This window comes from Oncorhynchus tshawytscha, linkage group LG25, assembly GCF_018296145.1.
Source record: "Oncorhynchus tshawytscha isolate Ot180627B linkage group LG25, Otsh_v2.0, whole genome shotgun sequence".
Lineage (NCBI taxonomy): Eukaryota > Metazoa > Chordata > Actinopteri > Salmoniformes > Salmonidae > Oncorhynchus > Oncorhynchus tshawytscha.
The window spans coordinates 19,049,955-19,067,713 of record NC_056453.1 but is presented as its reverse complement, the minus strand read 5'-3'; the positions used below and the strand labels follow the sequence as shown (position 1 = coordinate 19,067,713).

The 17,759-nt window shown below is 42.1% G+C and overlaps 2 protein-coding genes across 2 annotated transcripts in view; both read right to left on the bottom strand.

Moving 5' to 3' along the window:
- gas7b (growth arrest-specific 7b) overlaps positions 1–3,245 on the bottom strand; it is a 52,425-nt gene extending 49,180 nt beyond the window's left edge. Inside the window, exon 1 of the mRNA XM_024387878.2 lies at positions 2,530–3,245. Within this exon, the coding sequence (XP_024243646.1) occupies positions 2,530–2,709 (180 nt within the window). The 5' untranslated portion in view covers positions 2,710–3,245. The remainder of the gene's footprint in view (positions 1–2,529) is intronic.
- Positions 3,246–3,584: 339 nt separating this feature from the next.
- Positions 3,585–17,759, bottom strand: LOC112224365 (myosin heavy chain, fast skeletal muscle-like). The gene is made up of 40 exons (XM_024387876.1): positions 17,711–17,759; positions 17,520–17,566; positions 17,169–17,385; positions 16,355–16,498; positions 15,559–15,715; positions 15,422–15,449; positions 15,218–15,323; positions 15,004–15,096; positions 14,848–14,911; positions 14,668–14,766; positions 14,465–14,568; positions 13,918–14,056; positions 13,629–13,747; positions 13,383–13,532; positions 13,119–13,289; positions 12,718–13,024; positions 12,557–12,621; positions 12,376–12,463; positions 11,717–11,834; positions 11,490–11,613; positions 11,249–11,385; positions 10,874–11,129; positions 10,292–10,534; positions 10,023–10,199; positions 9,782–9,927; positions 9,598–9,688; positions 9,103–9,492; positions 8,767–9,012; positions 8,478–8,674; positions 6,452–6,635; positions 6,207–6,372; positions 5,971–6,095; positions 5,520–5,828; positions 5,110–5,313; positions 4,853–4,978; positions 4,591–4,761; positions 4,265–4,369; positions 4,038–4,133; positions 3,806–3,940; positions 3,585–3,708 (listed from the first exon to the last, which is right to left on the bottom strand). The coding sequence occupies exons 3-40, from the start codon at positions 17,370–17,372 to the stop codon at positions 3,697–3,699; spliced, it is 5,796 nt and encodes a 1,931-aa protein (XP_024243644.1). The 5' UTR covers positions 17,373–17,385; positions 17,520–17,566; positions 17,711–17,759; the 3' UTR covers positions 3,585–3,696.

The window sequence follows — 17,759 nt, the reverse complement described above, 5'->3', positions numbered from 1 at the left end:
AATATCTTGTTAACAAACTATAGTTTTGGCAAGTCGGTTAGGGCATCTACTTTCTGCATGACACAAGTCATTTTTCCAACAATTGTTTACAGACATATTATTTCACTTATAATTCATTGTATCACAATTCCAGTGGGTCAGAAGTTTACATACACTAAGTTGACTGTGCCTTTAAACAGCTTGGAAAATTCCAGAAAAGGATGTCATGGCTTTAGAAGCTTCTGATAGGCTAATTAACATCATTAACATCTAATTAACTGTATATAAAACCATATAGACAACGGGTAGACTCATACTGATATAGAAAAATACAAATTTCAGCACTTTACTGATGTTAGGAGTGGACCCTCTCTTTAACCACCCTGTCCTAAACATCTCATAACATCACCTTGGTCAATCAGTGAGCTTGGAAAATACACAAAAGAAGTACAGGAAACAGCTCCTCAAATCAAACGCAGCTGTCATCCCTCACCCAGGGATCACTGCTATAGTAACAGGAAACGTATAGCTTATTATAACCATCCCCTGAAACTACTTCACATCTGAAAGTAGCCGGCAGGGCCCAATTATATGACACATTCTCCAGATTCCATGACAATAACACAAAGATAAAGTCTACAAGTTATTAAAAAAATAAAGTTATGAACATCTCATCATAAAAATATGAACTGAATGCCTTCTGTGTTGCATTTGTTTGTTCAAATGAAGGCAGCATCTATCCATGCAAGGAGGTTCCTGGGGACTGTGTGGATCTGAGGGTCTGTCAAGGCGAGCACAGGCCTGATGACAGGTTCTCTGTTGAATGATTCATCAAAAGTTTGAAGAAGAAAAAAAAAAGAAGAATAGACTGTTTGGAGAACAAAGCCTCGTCTGCTGAAGATGACAATGGAGCGTGTCTCAGACAGAGATCAAAGCGCCGCACTGTAAACTACGCCAGCAGTGAACACACACATTCCCCTGATTCCGGTGTTGAAAACACCCTGGTCTGAATTGATGATATATATGGCTGTTTCTAGGTGTGTTTCCCTCTTGTTTGAATTCAAGTGTAGAACAAATGGAAGGGATCAAAGGGACGTTCCTGAAAATGCCTGGCTGGTTTGATTGGTTGACCAGAATAAGGAAGTTCATAGTGTTTTTTTTCCCATTCAGATCTCTATGCAAGAGCCAAGTCAGCATTAGTAGCAATCATTTGGTAACTCATTCGGAAGAACTTCCTGTTTCTACGCCAGTGTTTCAAATGGAATGTTGATGGTGCAACACACATCCTAAACCTGAGCCAATGCAACTAACTATTCAAGTCATGTCCTTCAATGCAGCCTCCACCTGTTACACACCCAGTATCAGGTCATGTCAGAGCAGCTTCCCACTTCTCCTTATCTGTAAAAATAGACATGGACACTACTGTACCAAGTACCAGATTCCAAACCTCCCTGTGTGTACATGTACAACCTCTATCAAGAGATCTGACCCGGTATGATAAAAGGTGGATGTTCACATGCTCTGGAACCCCATGGTCACTGGTGGAACCCCAGGGTCACTGGTGGAACCCCAGGGTCACTGGTGGAACCCCAGGGTCACTGGTGGAACCCCAGGGTCACTGGTGATTTGGCAGTTCCCCTTCAAGCGCTACACAACTACATCAAGCTGGTATGTTGAATGACCGATTGAGGTGTGTTGAGGACCCAGCTGCCTCGGCCAGCCTGACCAGCCCACATCCTACAGATCTACTCCCATCTGCCCATCTCATTTCTGATCCAGTGATTCACTGTGTCCGCGAGTGTGAACATTGGGTGGGTGTCCATTTCCTTTTGCCAATTGTTGATAAAACATGTAATTAGCTGTGTGTTTTCTTGTCACTCTTGGCTAAAAACCTCAATTCAAGACCGTCTTCGCTAAAGATTTCCCTGTCCTTCTGTGAACCTTGTGTTCACCTGCATACCGCACAAGCGTGTGTTTGTGCGTACTTGTGACCTTGCTGTGACAGAGCAGTGTGTTCCCTCAGTAATCTGCCCGTGCACTCATGCAGACAGACACAGGCAGGAGACCTGAGAATTCCAATGGAATGTGTCAGGAATGAGGAAATGTGGTGGAGGCCTCAGAAGAGTGGACAGGGGTGGGGAGGCTGTGGGGAGGCTAGCGCTCAAGCTGATCGAACACCAATGGGGAAAACTGTTTAAAACCCTAATCTCTTCTGAAACAAAATCGCCACATCTGTTAGATACCAGCCATGGGGTGTGAATGTGGAGTTATGTGGATATGAGAGTGGACATATGTATTTACCACAATGTCAAAATATCTGAGTGTGTTATTTAAGTGTGAAGACATATTGACTCTTTATGATGACGTTATTTCATTGGGTAATATAGTAAGCATCATAAGAAACTCTTACTACTTCATTAGGTCTTACTGAGTATACACGCCACTCCAAACTCAAAGGGAGAGGGGGGGGGAAGTGTTTATTTTGTTGCCATTTGTTTCACCATTGGCATTGCAACATTTATTGATCTGAGAGTGGACATTCAGACTTACCTCTAAGACCTGAACATAACTTGCTGGGAACCATCCCCTGACTCCATCCAGCTCTCCTTCCCACCAGCCGCCAGGCAACGGCTGAACTATCTTTATGATTTCTCCAACTTCAAAAGTCAAACCCTGCTGATGTTGATCCCCGCTGAATGAGTATAAACTTTTGCAGTAATATCCAGACATCGTTATACCGGAGAAGATAACGTCGGGTCCGCGCGTAGATTCACACAGACTGATCCCCTTCCTCGAGATTCACTTGGCTCTTTCTTGTCAAACTTGTAATGTTCATTAGTTAGCGCATCAATGACAACAATCCAACATGTTGCGAATCTGGTTAAAGTACTTGCTGAGTGAATGAAAAGGTATCCCTTGTCAAAAGAATCCTGTAAAATCCTGAGCTCAGCGCAGATGCGTTCTGAGCGTGTGTATATGGGCGCTTCTCCGTTTGTGTGAACTCCCTTTCGCAAAGACCACAGTCAAGTTTGTGCTCCTTCAATTCCGATTGCGCCTTTCTATGAGATAACTCGGTACTCGCTTCCGTTTTTTTTTTTTGCACATGAGTTATGTTGTGGGGATTAGTAATCAATTAGCAACTTTCACCAAGGCAGGGCCTATTGAAATGTAATGTACTTTGTCAATTGAATCACTTCTCCAAGACGCGATTGTTTATGAAGGTTTGACAAGGCGACCGTGGAAAATAATGTGACTTTGCCATCACGTGAACTGTAGAAACGGAGCTCCACCGATCAATGATATGCACGTCCAATGAATGCAGCTACGTAGTCATACTTTTGAAATGTGTGCCACAATTTATTTTGCAATTAAACGTAGTGCAGATCTCACAATCATGGTAGGCGAGCCTATGCTCTTTGTAACACACAGTATAGCCATATTTATTAGGTTGAAAGTAATCTTAGTGTCGCAATCTTGAAGTAAAATAGTGGAGGCAGATACAAAAAATTCAACCGGGTGTTAACCACAAGGCGGCGCCAAAATACTTCAGGTAGAAATGCATTATTCTTTCCAAGGAGCTTATATCATAGGCCTACACACAAAACCCATATTATGTGAGTTTAATAATACAGCACATACAGTGAGCCAAGCATGCGTAGTACATAAGTCATTCAAAACTCCTATTTAAGGAGTCTTCTGAGTCATATCTTCTCTTCACTATTCTTTGCTCTGTTTGGAGAAAGAAAGGTTTGATATCATTCACTACCTATGAATACTGTGGCATTACTAAACAACATTTTCTGTAAAGGTATCATTTCAAACAAACCGTTGAGCCCATGTCTCTGTTCTTGGCTCTCATCTTGTTGACCTGGGAGTCAGCGAGATCAGCCCTCTCGGATGCCTCCTCCAGTTCATGTTGCACTTTCCGGAACTTATTCAGGTGGGTGTTAGCCTGCTCTTCCTGTGGAGAAATTCAGCATCAAGGTTAACGTCATAATTAAATAAATATGCAGCCATTTTGAATTGGGGTATAGATGACAAATGGAAGTTTTTCTTACAGCTTCCTCAGCCTGGCGTTTGTATGCCTTTACTTTCAACTGCAGCTTGTTCACCAGGTCCTGGAGTCTGAAGACATTCTTCTTGTCCTCCTCTGCCTGGAAAATATTGTTATTATTACCATTTTGTCTTCATCCACCTACTCTACATCATCGTCCTCATCATAACCATCATTATCATTAAACTACTGTAGTAGTCGTAATATCAATGCAATATGGTAATCCTCTACCTGGTAGGAGAGTTCCTTGACTCTCCTCTCATATTTCCTGACTCCTTTGATGGCATCAACTCCCATCCTCTGCTCAGTCTCCAGTTCTCCCTCCAACTCTCGCACCTGCAACCCAGAGGGTCAAAGGTTGGAATGTCACTCTTTCAAATATATTTGTTTAATTAATGTGCACTTCTTTTGAAAAATCTATTTGAAATTCAGATGCAGAGTTATTATAGCCTTGAGATTTTCCTACCGCTCGTACTCAGTCGGCTAATCCTCTGGATATCATCCATTTGAGAGCTATGTATTTGCATATCAAAAGAGAATAGCTGTTATTGACTCACCCTGGTCTCCAGTTTCTGGAGCTGCTTCTTGCCTCCCTTCATGGCCAAGTTCTCAGCCTCGTCCAGACGGACCTGCAGGTCCTTGACTGTGACCTCCAGGTTTTTCCTCATCCTCTCCAGGTGAGCGCTGGTGTCCTGCTCCTTCTTCAGCTCCTCAGCCATCATGGCTGCCTGCATTGGCACACAGAGAACAAGGACAAACAGGATTGAAAGAGGGATGTCTATGACAGTGTACTCAGTGAAACCTCTGGTTGTCACTCACTTCCGTGATTGCCTTCTTGGCTTTCTCCTCTGCATTCCTGGCCTCCTGGACAGCATCCTCAACCTCAGCCTGGAGTTGGGTGAGGTCAGTATCCAGCTTCTTTTTGGTGCTCATCAGGTTGATGTTCTGAAACAGAAGTTCTTAAACTTGAGAAGTTCTTCCTGACTTGACCGATGAGAGTAGATCAGGCCTCAACTGTAATTTACATGATTATATTTCCTTATAAATATGATGTAAGTAAGCCACTGACAACTAACCTGGGAATGCAGCAGCCCCACTCTCTCACAGGTGTCAGTCAGTTCCTGCTCGGCCATCTTGCGGCTCCTCTCCGTCTGCTCCAGGGCAGCCCTCAGCTCCTCCACTTCGGCCTGCATCAGGGAGCTCCTGCGCTCTACCATGGCTGCCTGGTCCCTCAGGTCCTCCTGGCTACGCAGAGCCTCATCCAGGTGCAGCTGGGCATCCTGGAAAACCAGTCACAACCATGTCTTGATTAGTTTTATGAAGCTGCAACTGAAGTGCAGCAAGGAAGTAGAGTTGTGGATCCTACTTCTAACACCAATTCAGTGAAGTTGGTGGATAGTGCTACTACCCTGCTCTGTTATGATGCCACACATTACCCTGCTCCAAAATTCATCACATGGCTGTTTGCAGTAAAAGTGACCCTCACCTTAAGTTGTCCCTGGACATTCCTCAGCTGTTTCTGGGCCTCAGCAGACTGCCGGTTGACATGACTCAGCTGGACCTCCATCTCGTTAAGATCAGCCTCCATTTTGCGTTTGAACCTGAGAGCATCATTCCTGCCCCTGACCTCAGCTTCCAGAGTGCTCTGCATGGACTCGATCAACCTCTGGCTGTTGCATTTTAGCTTATCCATCTCCTCGTCCTTCTCCGCTACCTTCCTGCCCACTTCTCCTTTGACCTGGGCCAGCTCCAGGTGCACACGTAGGATCTTGGACTCCTCATGCTCCAGAGAGGCCTGAGGGAGATACAGGTGGTGATTGAAGAACACTTGCATTGAAGTGTACATGTAACTTTAAAGAGTACAACCTACCAGGTTTCATGCGCAGAACTGAACCACACCAACTTTACTCATCTACAGTATTGTTGAAACACAGTACCTCTGCTTCCTCAAGAGCTGTCTGGATCTCTGCTTTCTCAGTCTCTATAATCTTCTTGGTCTTCTCCACTTCATGGATGCTCTTCCCAGTCTCACCAAGCTGATCACTCAGGTCTGTGACCTCCTCTGGTGATCAAATAGAAAAACAGATATTTGGTCTATAATTTTATCAGTTGCCTTTGCCTATAGGATACTTTTTAAAGTCTAAGAATGCCAAAACCACAGTCTCAGCCATACGCTGCAGCGTCTTGTTCTCTCTTTTCATGGTCTCCAGCTGATCCAGACATTCCTCGTAAGAATTCTTCATTTTGAAGAGCTCAGTGCTCACAGCATGAGACCCTTTCTGGGAACCTTCCAGCTCAGCCTGACTCTCCTCATACTTCTGCTTCCATTCAGTCAAAACCTGAGGAGACAAAACATTTGTTACCAAGAAATAGACCTCAACTTAAAATGATTTGAGTCTTCTCCAAGTCATGTAATACCTTGTCAAAGTTCTTTTGCCTTTTGTCCAGGTTAGCGGCCCAGGCATTATTTTTCTCCTGATCAATCACCAGGTCCTCTACCTCTCCCTGCAGCCTCTGCTTGCTCTTCTCCAGAGAGGAACACTTAGCGTTCACAGCCTCAATTGTCTCTTCAGCATCCTGAAGACGCAGGGCAAGCTTCTTCCTAATAGATAAATTAAAAGTTATAGAGAGACATAGATATAGAGATTCCAGCAAATGCTGCTATATACAGTGCCTTGCGAAAGTATTCGGCCCCCTTGAACTTTGCGACCTTTTGCCACATTTCAGGCTTCAATCATAAAGATATAAAACTGTATTTTTTTGTGAAGAATCAACAACAAGTGGGACACAATCATAAAGTGGAACAACATTTATTGGATATTTCAAACTTTTTTTAACAAATCAAAAACTGAAAAATTGGGCGTGCAAAATTATTCAGCCCCTTTACTTTCAGTGCAGCAAACTCTCTCCAGAAGTTCAGTGAGGATCTCTGAATGATCCAATGTTGACCTAAATGACTAATGATGATAAATACAATCCACCTGTGTGTAATCAAGTCTCCGTATAAATGCACCTGCACTGTGATAGTCTCAGAGGTCTGTTAAAAGCGCAGAGAGCATCATGAAGAACAAGGAACACACCAGGCAGGTCCGAGATACTGTTGTGAAGAAGTTTAAAGCCGGATTTGGATACAAAAAGATTTCCAAAGCTTTAAACATCCCAAGGAGCACTGTGCAAGCGATAATATTGAAATGGAAGGAGTATCAGACCACTGCAAATCTACCAAGACCTGGCCGTCCCTCTAAACTTTCAGCTCATACAAGGAGAAGACTGATCAGAGATGCAGCCAAGAGGCCCATGATCACTCTGGATGAACTGCAGAGATCTACAGCTGAGGTGGGAGACTCTGTCCATAGGACAACAATCAGTCGTATATTGCACAAATCTGGCCTTTATGGAAGAGTGGCAAGAAGAAAGCCATTTCTTAAAGATATCCATAAAAAGTGTCATTTAAAGTTTGCCACAAGCCACCTGGGAGACACACCAAACATGTGGAAGAAGGTGCTCTGGTCAGATGAAACCAAAATTGAACTTTTTGGCAACAATGCAAAACATTATGTTTGGCGTAAAAGCAACACAGCTCATCACCCTGAACACACCATCCCCACTGTCAAACATGGTGGTGGCAGCATCATGGTTTGGGCCTGCTTTTCTTCAGCAGGGACAGGGAAGATGGTTAAAATTGATGGGAAGATGGATGGAGCCAAATACAGGACCATTCTGGAAGAAAACCTGATGGAGTCTGCAAAAGACCTGAGACTGGGACGGAGATTTGTCTTCCAACAAGACAATGATCCAAAACATAAAGCAAAATCTACAATGGAATGGTTCAAAAATAAACATATCCAGGTGTTAGAATGGCCAAGTCAAAGTCCAGACCTGAATCCAATCGAGAATCTGTGGAAAGAACTGAAAACTGCTGTTCACAAATGCTCTCCATCCAACCTCACTGAGCTCGAGCTGTTTTGCAAGGAGGAATGGGAAAATAATTCAGTCTCTCGATGTGCAAAACTGATAGAGACATACCCCAAGCGACTTACAGCTGTAATCGCAGCAAAAGGTGGCGCTACAAATTATTAACTTAAGGGGGCTGAATAATTTTGCACGCCCAATTTTTCAGTTTTTGATTTGTTAAAAAAGTTTGAAATATCCAATAAATGTCGTTCCACTTCATGATTGTGTCCCACTTGTTGTTGATTCTTCACAAAAAAATACAGTTTTATATCTTTATGTTTGAAGCCTGAAATGTGGCAAAAGGTCGCAAAGTTCAAGGGGGCCGAATACTTTCGCAAGGCACTGTATTAAGAAATAGAATGGTCTCTAAATTGTCATCGACAGTTTAAAAAAAAAACACTGTATGCAAATCAGAATATCTTTGCAATTGAATGTTTGGTGTCAGCGTGAGACCCTAACTCTGTATATCTACAGGTCTGACTAATCATACTTGGCCTCCTCCAGCTCTTCTGTTCTCTGGATGGCATCAGACTCGTATTTGGTTCTCCACTGAGCCACCTCTCCATTGGCCTTGGACATGCCGCGCTGCAACTCTGCCTTGGCCTCCTGCTCCTCCTCGAACTGCTCCCTCAGCAGGTCACAGTCATGGCGGGACGATTGGAGGACATGGGCTAGGGCATTTTTGACCTGCAAATACACCCAGTAAGGGAAACGTTTAGTATGTGTTTTAATGTTTATTTGATGTGATGCGGACATTTGAATCAGTTGTGTTTCTGTACCTTAAGCTCCTCTTCAGCCAGCCTCTTCAGTTCATCCACCTGCGAAGTCAAAGCCTGTTTGCTTCTGGTCAGCTGGGATACCAGTGATTCTCTCTCCTCCAGCTGACGAGAAAGCTCGCCATTCTCTGTTTGGAATCTTGCTTTTTGAACAGTGATGTCAGTGACGTTTCGCTGACTTTCGTCGCTTTTGGCCTTTAGCTCGCTGATTTGATCTTCAAGACTTCGGCACATTTTCTCCAGGTTACTCTGGCAGAACAAAACATTCTTTATAAATATAGGTTTGAAAATGTGCAATAAATTAACAATAAACAATTAGCAATAAACTTGTCAACTTACCTTCAATTTGGACACCGACTCCATGTTGCTGACCAGGTCACTGATCTCCATTTTGTATTCTCCCTTCTCCTTCTCCAGCTTCTGCTTGACTCGCTGCAGGTTGTCGATGTGCTCTCCCATCTCGGCCATACTTTCTGCGTGTTTCTTACGCAGGGCAGCAGAAGTAGCCTCATGGTGCAGAGTTGATTCCTCCAGGTCTCGTCTCAGTTTCTGAAACTCGGCCTCTCGCTTCTTGTTCACCTCACTCTGAGCAATGGTGGCTCCACCAGCTTCTTCAAGCCTCTCGCTGATCTCCTCAAGTTCCCTGGCGAGATCAGACCTCTGTTTCTCCACCTTAGCCCTGGTAGCACGTTCCGCCTCAATCTCCTCTTCCAGCTCCTCAATACGGGCCTGGAAAAAACAGAACAGTTGATAAAAATAAAAAATTGGATGCATTGTTGGCAGTTGCACCACATATCAACATCATTGCTTGAAACATTTGTTGCAATTTGATACCTGATGTTCCTTTAGTTTCTTCTGCAACTGGGCACCAAGGGCTTGCTCATCCTCCATTTTCCCAGCAAGATGACAGATTTCAAAGTCTTTCCTATAAGTGAAATATTCATTGAAAGTTGTTAAAATGTGGATATAACCTGATCCAGTAGAATGTGTACAGTATGTAAGAAGTATTTCATCGTACTTCTTCTGGTTTTCATCCATTTGCTGTTTTTCATTCTCCAGATCCATTATGGATTCCTGGGCATGTTTTAAATCTCCCTCAATCTTCTTCCTGGATCTCTCAAGGTCCATGGAATGTTTCTTCTCTTGTTCAAGAGAGCCCTCTACCTGTAACATCACATGGGATCATTGTAAGAATATACCAAGGTTAGGACGTCATGACATACCGTAGGCCTATGATGTACTGGACCTGTCAAACTCACGTCGTCCACTTGCTGTTCCAGCTTGGCCTTGGCTTTGGTCAGAGTGTTGACTTTCTCTTCCTCTGCCTGGAGATCATGTAAGACTTGCTGGTGGGCTTCTTGGAGGGCTTTCTTCTCCTTGGATAATTTAACAATGGTTTCATCCAGTGTTGACACTTCTTCAGTCAAGTTTTTCACCTGTTCAATACAAAACACAAACGTGAACCGTTCTCAAACTGATCAAATAAATAGCTTCAATGTAGACTCTATGCCGGGGAAGTGTCTTTAACCTTGTTTTCAGTGGCATGTTTCTCTTTCTCCACTTTAACCAGGGTGAGCTCCAGATCATCAATGTCCTTCTTTAACTCAGAACACTCGTCCTCCAGCTTCCTCTTCTTGACGGTCAGCTCAGCGTTGATCTCCTCCTCATCCTCCAGCCTCTCACTCAGCTCTTTAGCTTTGACCTCCAGCTGGATCTTGTTCTTGACGAGACTCTCACATCTCTCCTCCGCATCTGAAAGGTTCTCACTTTCCTACAGAATTATTTTCAAAACATGTTTAAATCAAATATTGTATTTATTAGTTACCGGTAACTTCTCAATTTACCAGTAAACTACCAGAATTTTGGAAACTTTAAAGGATTATAGCTCATTTTCATAACATGTCAAATATATACAATTAGAAAATAAGATGTTTTCAAAATTAAAAATAGAATGACAAAGCTGTAAAACATTATCCTAAATATTACCCATCAACTTAGTGAATACCGTTGGTGTTTAACCTTTTATATTTTTGACATGCTTTTATTTATTTTACAATGTCAATAAAGCTTTGTTGTAAATGTTTTGGGGCCTAACTGGTGAATAACATACCGAAGCTACTTGTAACTGAAGATCGTTATTTTCCTGCAGAAGGGAGACCATTTTCTCCTCTAGTTCCTTCTTCTTGGCTTCAGCCTTGGCCAGGTTCTCCTTGCACTTGGCAAACTCTTCCTTCATGGTGGCCATTTCCTTCTCTGTCTCAGCACTTTTCAGCAGGGGCTTGATCTTGAAGTACAGCTTCATCCATGGCCAGTGTTTCACGTTCATGAAGGAGCGGATGTTGTACTGGACGATGAAGATAGATTCTCTGTGTGAGGAATAAGTGGTTATTACATCAATCTCCATGGTCAGAAAAATGAAATATTATAGCTTCACAGATAATTAGTCAAGCAGATCAGTCCTCCTGAGGCAATTTAACAGTCTTACCTTTGCTCCATCATCTTTTTGAACTCCTTCCTCATGACGAAGCCTCTGCAGAGCGCTTGAGTCATTGTAACCAACGCTGCCAGCTTCTCATCTCTCATCTCCTCCAGAGTTCCCAGCAGCCCAGCCTTAAAAAACACCTGAGAGACAAAAATAGATAGTTGGGCCGTAGAATAGGATTTAGATCGGCTGCCAATGTTAACATTGTGGCTTGTGATTGTGAACAAAATTGGGCTCCTCTTACCTTGGTGTGCCCAAATTTGTACTGAGTGTGGTCCACATCAATTGACCCCAAGAGCCTCTCTGAAGCTTTCTTGTTGTCAATGAACTGGCCATCGGGGATAACACTGGCATTCAATACTTTGTACCTGTTCCAAACATGAAAGATATATATTTTAAGTATGTTGTATTTTTTTCACAGGATTTAAATGCATAGCATTTTTGGTGAACTACCATGGAATGATAGTATACCTTTGCTTGAAATCACCATACAGGATTCTGCTTGGGAAACCTTTTCTGCAGATTCTGATACCTTCTAACACACCATTACACCTCAGCTGGTGGATCACCAAGGCATTCTCCATGAGACCTAAGATGTACAAGATTTTGGCTGCATTTTATCTGAAGAGAATGATTGTCCACTGCCATAGTGAGCTCCAAAAGTATTGGGACTGTTACACATTTTTTGTTGCTTTGGCTCTGTACTCCAGCAATTTGGATTTGAAATGACTATGAGGTTAACGTGTTAGCTTTAATTTAATGGTATTTTCATCCATATCGGATTAACCGTTTAGAAAATATAACTTTTGTTTTAAATAGTCCCCCCATTCTAGGGGAGCAAAAGCATTGGGACAAATTCACTTATGTGGATTAAAGTGGTCCAAAGTTTAGTATTTGGTCCCATATTCCCAGCATGCAAAGATATTTGTGCGTCGGTAACTGTCTCACTCATCATTATTCACAATTCATTCAGGATTATCCGTAGTCGTGGTAGCATCCACATCCATGTAGAAGTGTTTTACAATACATTTTACAATAAAACAAAACAACAACAAAAATCCGCTGTCCCATTACTTTTGGAGCTCACTCCATCTCGTACATACACTCAGTAACCAATGCTTTAGTGCTACCTGGAGTCTTTGACTCGTTGGGAATCAAGCAGCGCACAAAGTGAGGATGAGTGCATCTGAGGTTTGTCATCAGCTTGCCCAAGTTCTCCTGTGGGATGATAGTAACGTAAATGAGTGGAACGTTTGAGTCTCAATACCTCATTTGTAGTCGTTATTCTCACTACTTGATGCATCCGCCTACCCTAAACAAGGCAGACACTGTTTGGAAGGAGCCACCTTTCTTCTTGGCACCTTTCTTGCTAAGATCTGTCAATGAAACAAGCAGGAGTTGTGTGAATATCTATAACACCATGTTGTGTATACAAGACCATGTTTTTAGAGGTAAAGTTATAGATCCCATACCATCGGCTTGTGTAAAGCTTGCATATAAGAGAGACAGCAGTTTAACGGCAGACTTCTGATACAGCTGGACCACAGACTCGTTCAGCGGGTCCTTGTTCTTGTCCAGCCATCCACAGATGTTGTAGTCAACAGTTCCGGCATAGTGCATCAGGGAGAAGTGGGCCTCGGCCTTGCCTTTGGCAGGCTTGGGCTTCTGAAAGCAGCCAGTCTTTCCCAGATGCTGGTCGTACAGCTTGCTCTTGAAGGTGGTGTCTGAAGCCTTGGGGAACATGCACTCCTCTTCGAGGATGGAAAAGATGCCCATTGGCTGTAGTGGGATGAGGTTGAAAAGAGGTTGATACGAGATACAACAGTAGTGTAAATTATTCTCATCTGACATGAAGCATTCCCATTACACTTACCTTCTCAATGAGCTCAATGCAGGCGGCCAAGTCCATTCCAAAGTCTATGAACTCCCACTCAATTCCCTCTTTCTTGTACTCCTCTTGTTCCAGCACAAACATGTGGTGGTTGAAAAACTGTTGCAGTTTTTCGTTGGTGAAGTTGATACACAGCTGCTCCAGACTGTTGTACTGTAGAAAGTATTTGATTGGCATATTGTGTTTCAATGTTACAGAGACTGTATCATTAGATTAAGTACTGTGCTGAGGACATTCAATACTTACGTCAAAGATCTCAAACCCAGCGATGTCCAGGACACCAATGAAGAACTGCCTTGGCTGCTTGGTGTCCAACATCTGGTTAATGCGGATAACCATCCACAAGAACATCTTCTCGTAGATGGATTTTGCCAGGGCCATAACTGAATTATGGACCTAAAAGTTCAACAATAATACAACAGAATTGGAATAATCATAATGGACTGATTGATGTGCATTTATTGGTAATATTGAATAGATGTGATTTTTCACCTGCTGGACTGTCTGTCCCTTGGTGACATATTCATTTCCAACCTTCACTCTGGGGTAGCAGAGAGCTTTTAGCAGATCTGCAGAATTCAGGCCCAGGAGGTAGGCAATTTTGTCAGCCACTAAAACAATGACAGGAGCCGTAGAAGAATGTTAACATCTCTATTAATTAAAGTTGACCATCACTGAGATGAGTCACATGTTGTACTTTTCAGAGTAAGTATATATATATATACAGTATATATATACAGTGTGTTCATATTATGTCTACATATTCAAAACCCATGTTTACCCTCAGTGCCGTCTGGCTCTGCTTGCTCCTCCCTCTGCTTCTGCTTGAACTTCATGTTCCCATGATGCATCACAGCACCTGTCAGCTTGAAGATGCCCATCTTCTCATCCAGCGTGAAGCCCAAGATATCAATAGCAGTCTAGTAGTCAAATCAATCAGATATAAGTAGATTCAATGTTAATAGAAGAGTAGGAAACAAAATATATACTATAAGTAGATTCAATGTTAATAGAAGAGTAGGAAACAAAATATATACTATAAGTAGATTCAATGTTAATAGAAGAGTAGGAAACAAAATATATACTATAAGTAGATTCAATGTTAATAGAAGAGTAGGAAACAAAATATATACTATAAGTAGATTCAATGTTAATAGAAGAGTAGGAAACAAAATATATACTATAAGTAGATTCAATGTTAATAGAAGAGTAGGAAACAAAATATATACTATAAGTAGATTCCACATGATGTTGTATTATGCTAATCGCATTGTGGTAAATGTGCAAACATAATTTGTCAAGTTATTTGTCAAATCAAGAAGACCTACATCGGTGGCGACCAGTTCATCTTTGTCTACGATGCTGGTCACAGTGATCTGCCCCTGACTGATCATGGGGAAATCATATGGGTTGGTTGTGATGAGCAGCATCTCTGTGGAGATTAATATAGTCATTAGTGATTTAAAATGCAATACTCAGCTTTAATGTCAGGATGGACCATTGGCAATACCATTAGTCATGTGATCCTTACCTATCAGCTCTGGCTTGTGGTTGGTCATTACTTGATAGAATATGTGATAACTTCTCTCATCAGCAAGCTGGAATGTCACTCTGGACTTTTCCAGCAAGTCTGGGGAAAGAGTCAAGAGTGTCAATGCCTTCCATAACCTCTAGTCAAGACCATGCACAGAAACATACAGCATAGACTCACATGTCTCAATATCAGCTGATGCTAGCTTTCCAGTGGTTCCAAAATGAATCCTGATGAATTTACCCTGTTTGGAAAATAATAATGTAGGATTCCTGGTTTGAACTGTAACACGTCTTAAGAATTATATTAAAGATAACTGTAATAGGTTCAACTTACAAATCGTGAGGAGTTGTCGTTCCTCACAGTTTTGGCATTCCCATAGGCCTCTAGCAGGGGGTTGGCTGCAATGATTTGATCCTCCAGCGAGCCCTGCAGAATAATTGCTTACACTTTACTTCACAAACCACTATTTACTTGTTAAAATGACTATTACATACATTTGAACTAGGTTTTTGTCAGCTGGCATCAGTCTGGTATCACAGGGCCTCACCTGCATTTTGCCACTGGTAGATTCTTTCTTCCCAGACACTGCGATTGTCGCGAAGTACTGGATGACACGCTTAGTGTTCACAGTCTTCCCTGCACCAGATTCTCCACTGAGTTCAGATAAATAAACAAGGTTGGGAAAAGAATAAGATAGGTAAGATAAGTGGTACAAAAATATGACGGTTTGTTAATATAGAATGCAACTTACGTGATAAGGACAGACTGGTTCTCTCGGTCTGTGAATAAAAATATTTTGATGAGAGGGTTTAATGAGGGGGATATATTGACATAATCAGGTAATTCTGCTAAATAAGGTTTTCCATTACAGCCAAATATCATCCTTACCAGTGAGCATGAACTGATATGCGTTGTCAGAGACAGAGAAGATATGAGGCGGGGCTTCCATGCGTTTCTTCCCTCTATAGGCCACTACCACCCCCTGGTTGTAGACTGGTAACCACTTATAGGGGTTCACAGTAACACAGAACAGCCCAGAGTAGGTCTGAAACACAGTTTAGTAACCATTACTTTTGGCTTATCTCATTGATATTGTATTGGAGTGAATGATAAAGAATTGTATATACTACACAGTGGTCTAAAGTACTTAAATAAAAATACTTTAAAGTACAACTTAAGTCGTTTTTTGGTGTACTTTTACTTCACTACGTGCCTAAAGAAAATAATGTACTTTTTACTCCATACATTTTCCCTGACACCCAAAAGTACTTGTTACATTTTGACAGGAAAATGGTCCAACTCACGCACTTATCAAGGGAACACCCCTGGTCATCCCTACTGCCTGATCTTGCGGACTCACTAAGCACAAATGCTTCATTTGTAAATTATGTCTGAGTGTTCGAGTGGGCCCCTGGCTATCTGTAAATGTAAAAATATATAATAATTCTGCTTTCTGGTTTGCTTAATATAAGGAATTTGAGAGGATTTATACTTTTACTTTTGATACTTAAGTATATTTAAAAACAAATACTTTTAAGACTTTTACTCAAATAGTATTTTACTGGGTGACTTTCACTTTTATATTTTTATATTAAGGTATCTTTACATTTACTCAAGTACTGTATGACAATTGAGTACTTTTTCCACCACTGACAGTACGTAATGTCAAGCAGTCTAGACTCACATAGATCATCCATGCTGCGTAACGCTCTTTGAGGTTATACAGCACAGTGGCCTCGTTGAGGTGGGTCATCATGGCCATGTCCTCAATCTTATCAAATTTCGGAGGATTCATTGGATACACATCATCCTCCGTCACTGTTACACCCTTGGAAAGTTAGACACGAGAGTTATTAACATGTAGTACTACTTCTGTTAATTACTAACATATTGTATTAGTTATTATTACAATGTACACTGAGTATGCAAAACATTAACACCTGCTCTTTCTGTGATAAAGACTGGCCAGGTGAATCCAGATGAAAGATATGATCCCTTATTGATGACACTTAAATCCACTTCAATCAGTGTAGATGAAGGGGAGGAGACATATTAAAGAAAGATGTTTAAGCCTTGAAACAGTTGAGACATGGACTGTGTACGTGTGCCGTTCAGAGGGTCAATGGGAAAGACAAAAGATTTAAGTGCCTTTGATCGGGGTATGTTAGTAGGTGCCAGGCTCACCAGTTTGTGCCAATAACTGCAACGCTGCTGGGTTCTTCCACACTCAACCGTTTCCCGTGTGTATAAAGCATGGTCCGACACCCAAAGGACATCCAGCTAACTTGACACAACTGTTAGAAACATTAGAGTCAAAATGGGCCAGCATCCCTGTGGAACGCTTTAAACACCTTGTAGAGTCCATGCGCAACGAACTATGTCTGTTCTGAGGGAAAAGGGGGGGGTGCAACTCAATATTAGGAAGGTGTTCCTAATGTTTGGTATACTCAGTGTAGTAATACTGTCTATATTAATTAGTTGTGGAGTCAAACACTCACTTGTCCACCAGTAATCTTTACAGTGACTTTGCCACTGTCTCTCTTCTGGATGTTGCCTTTGAGGTACAGCTCTTTGCTGTCAGTTACATAGCAGGCTGTCTTGGCATCAAATGGGATGTTCTGAGCGGCAATCCTCTCTCTCTCCGGTTTCCGGAGGTATATGGCTGCCTCGCCGAAAATGGCCATCTCTGCGTCCGTACTCATGGCTGGGCTTTTACTGTGAAGGGAAAGCAGAGTTTCAAAATAAGTCAAAGAAATTCCCTTTCTCTGATGGAGAGACATCCAGTGACAGGAATCAATTAAAAGGACCAGCTGAGAGAGGACTGTAAAATAAAGTGTCTTCAACCTTACCCAAATCCAGACTCACTGAGAAAAGGTTGCTGTTTTGTTTCACTCACCTGAGGAGATATAGGAACCATTATTTTTTCATTCATTTTTGCATTTGAAAACATCATAATGGAACCTTTTGTTGATAAAAAAGCTTTAGCATAGACAGTCAGTAGTGCACAAACCTCTATAGGAGAGGTTTTAATATTACTCACCAGAGTTCTCCCTCAGGCGGATCCCTCAGTAATCAAAGGGACTCACTGG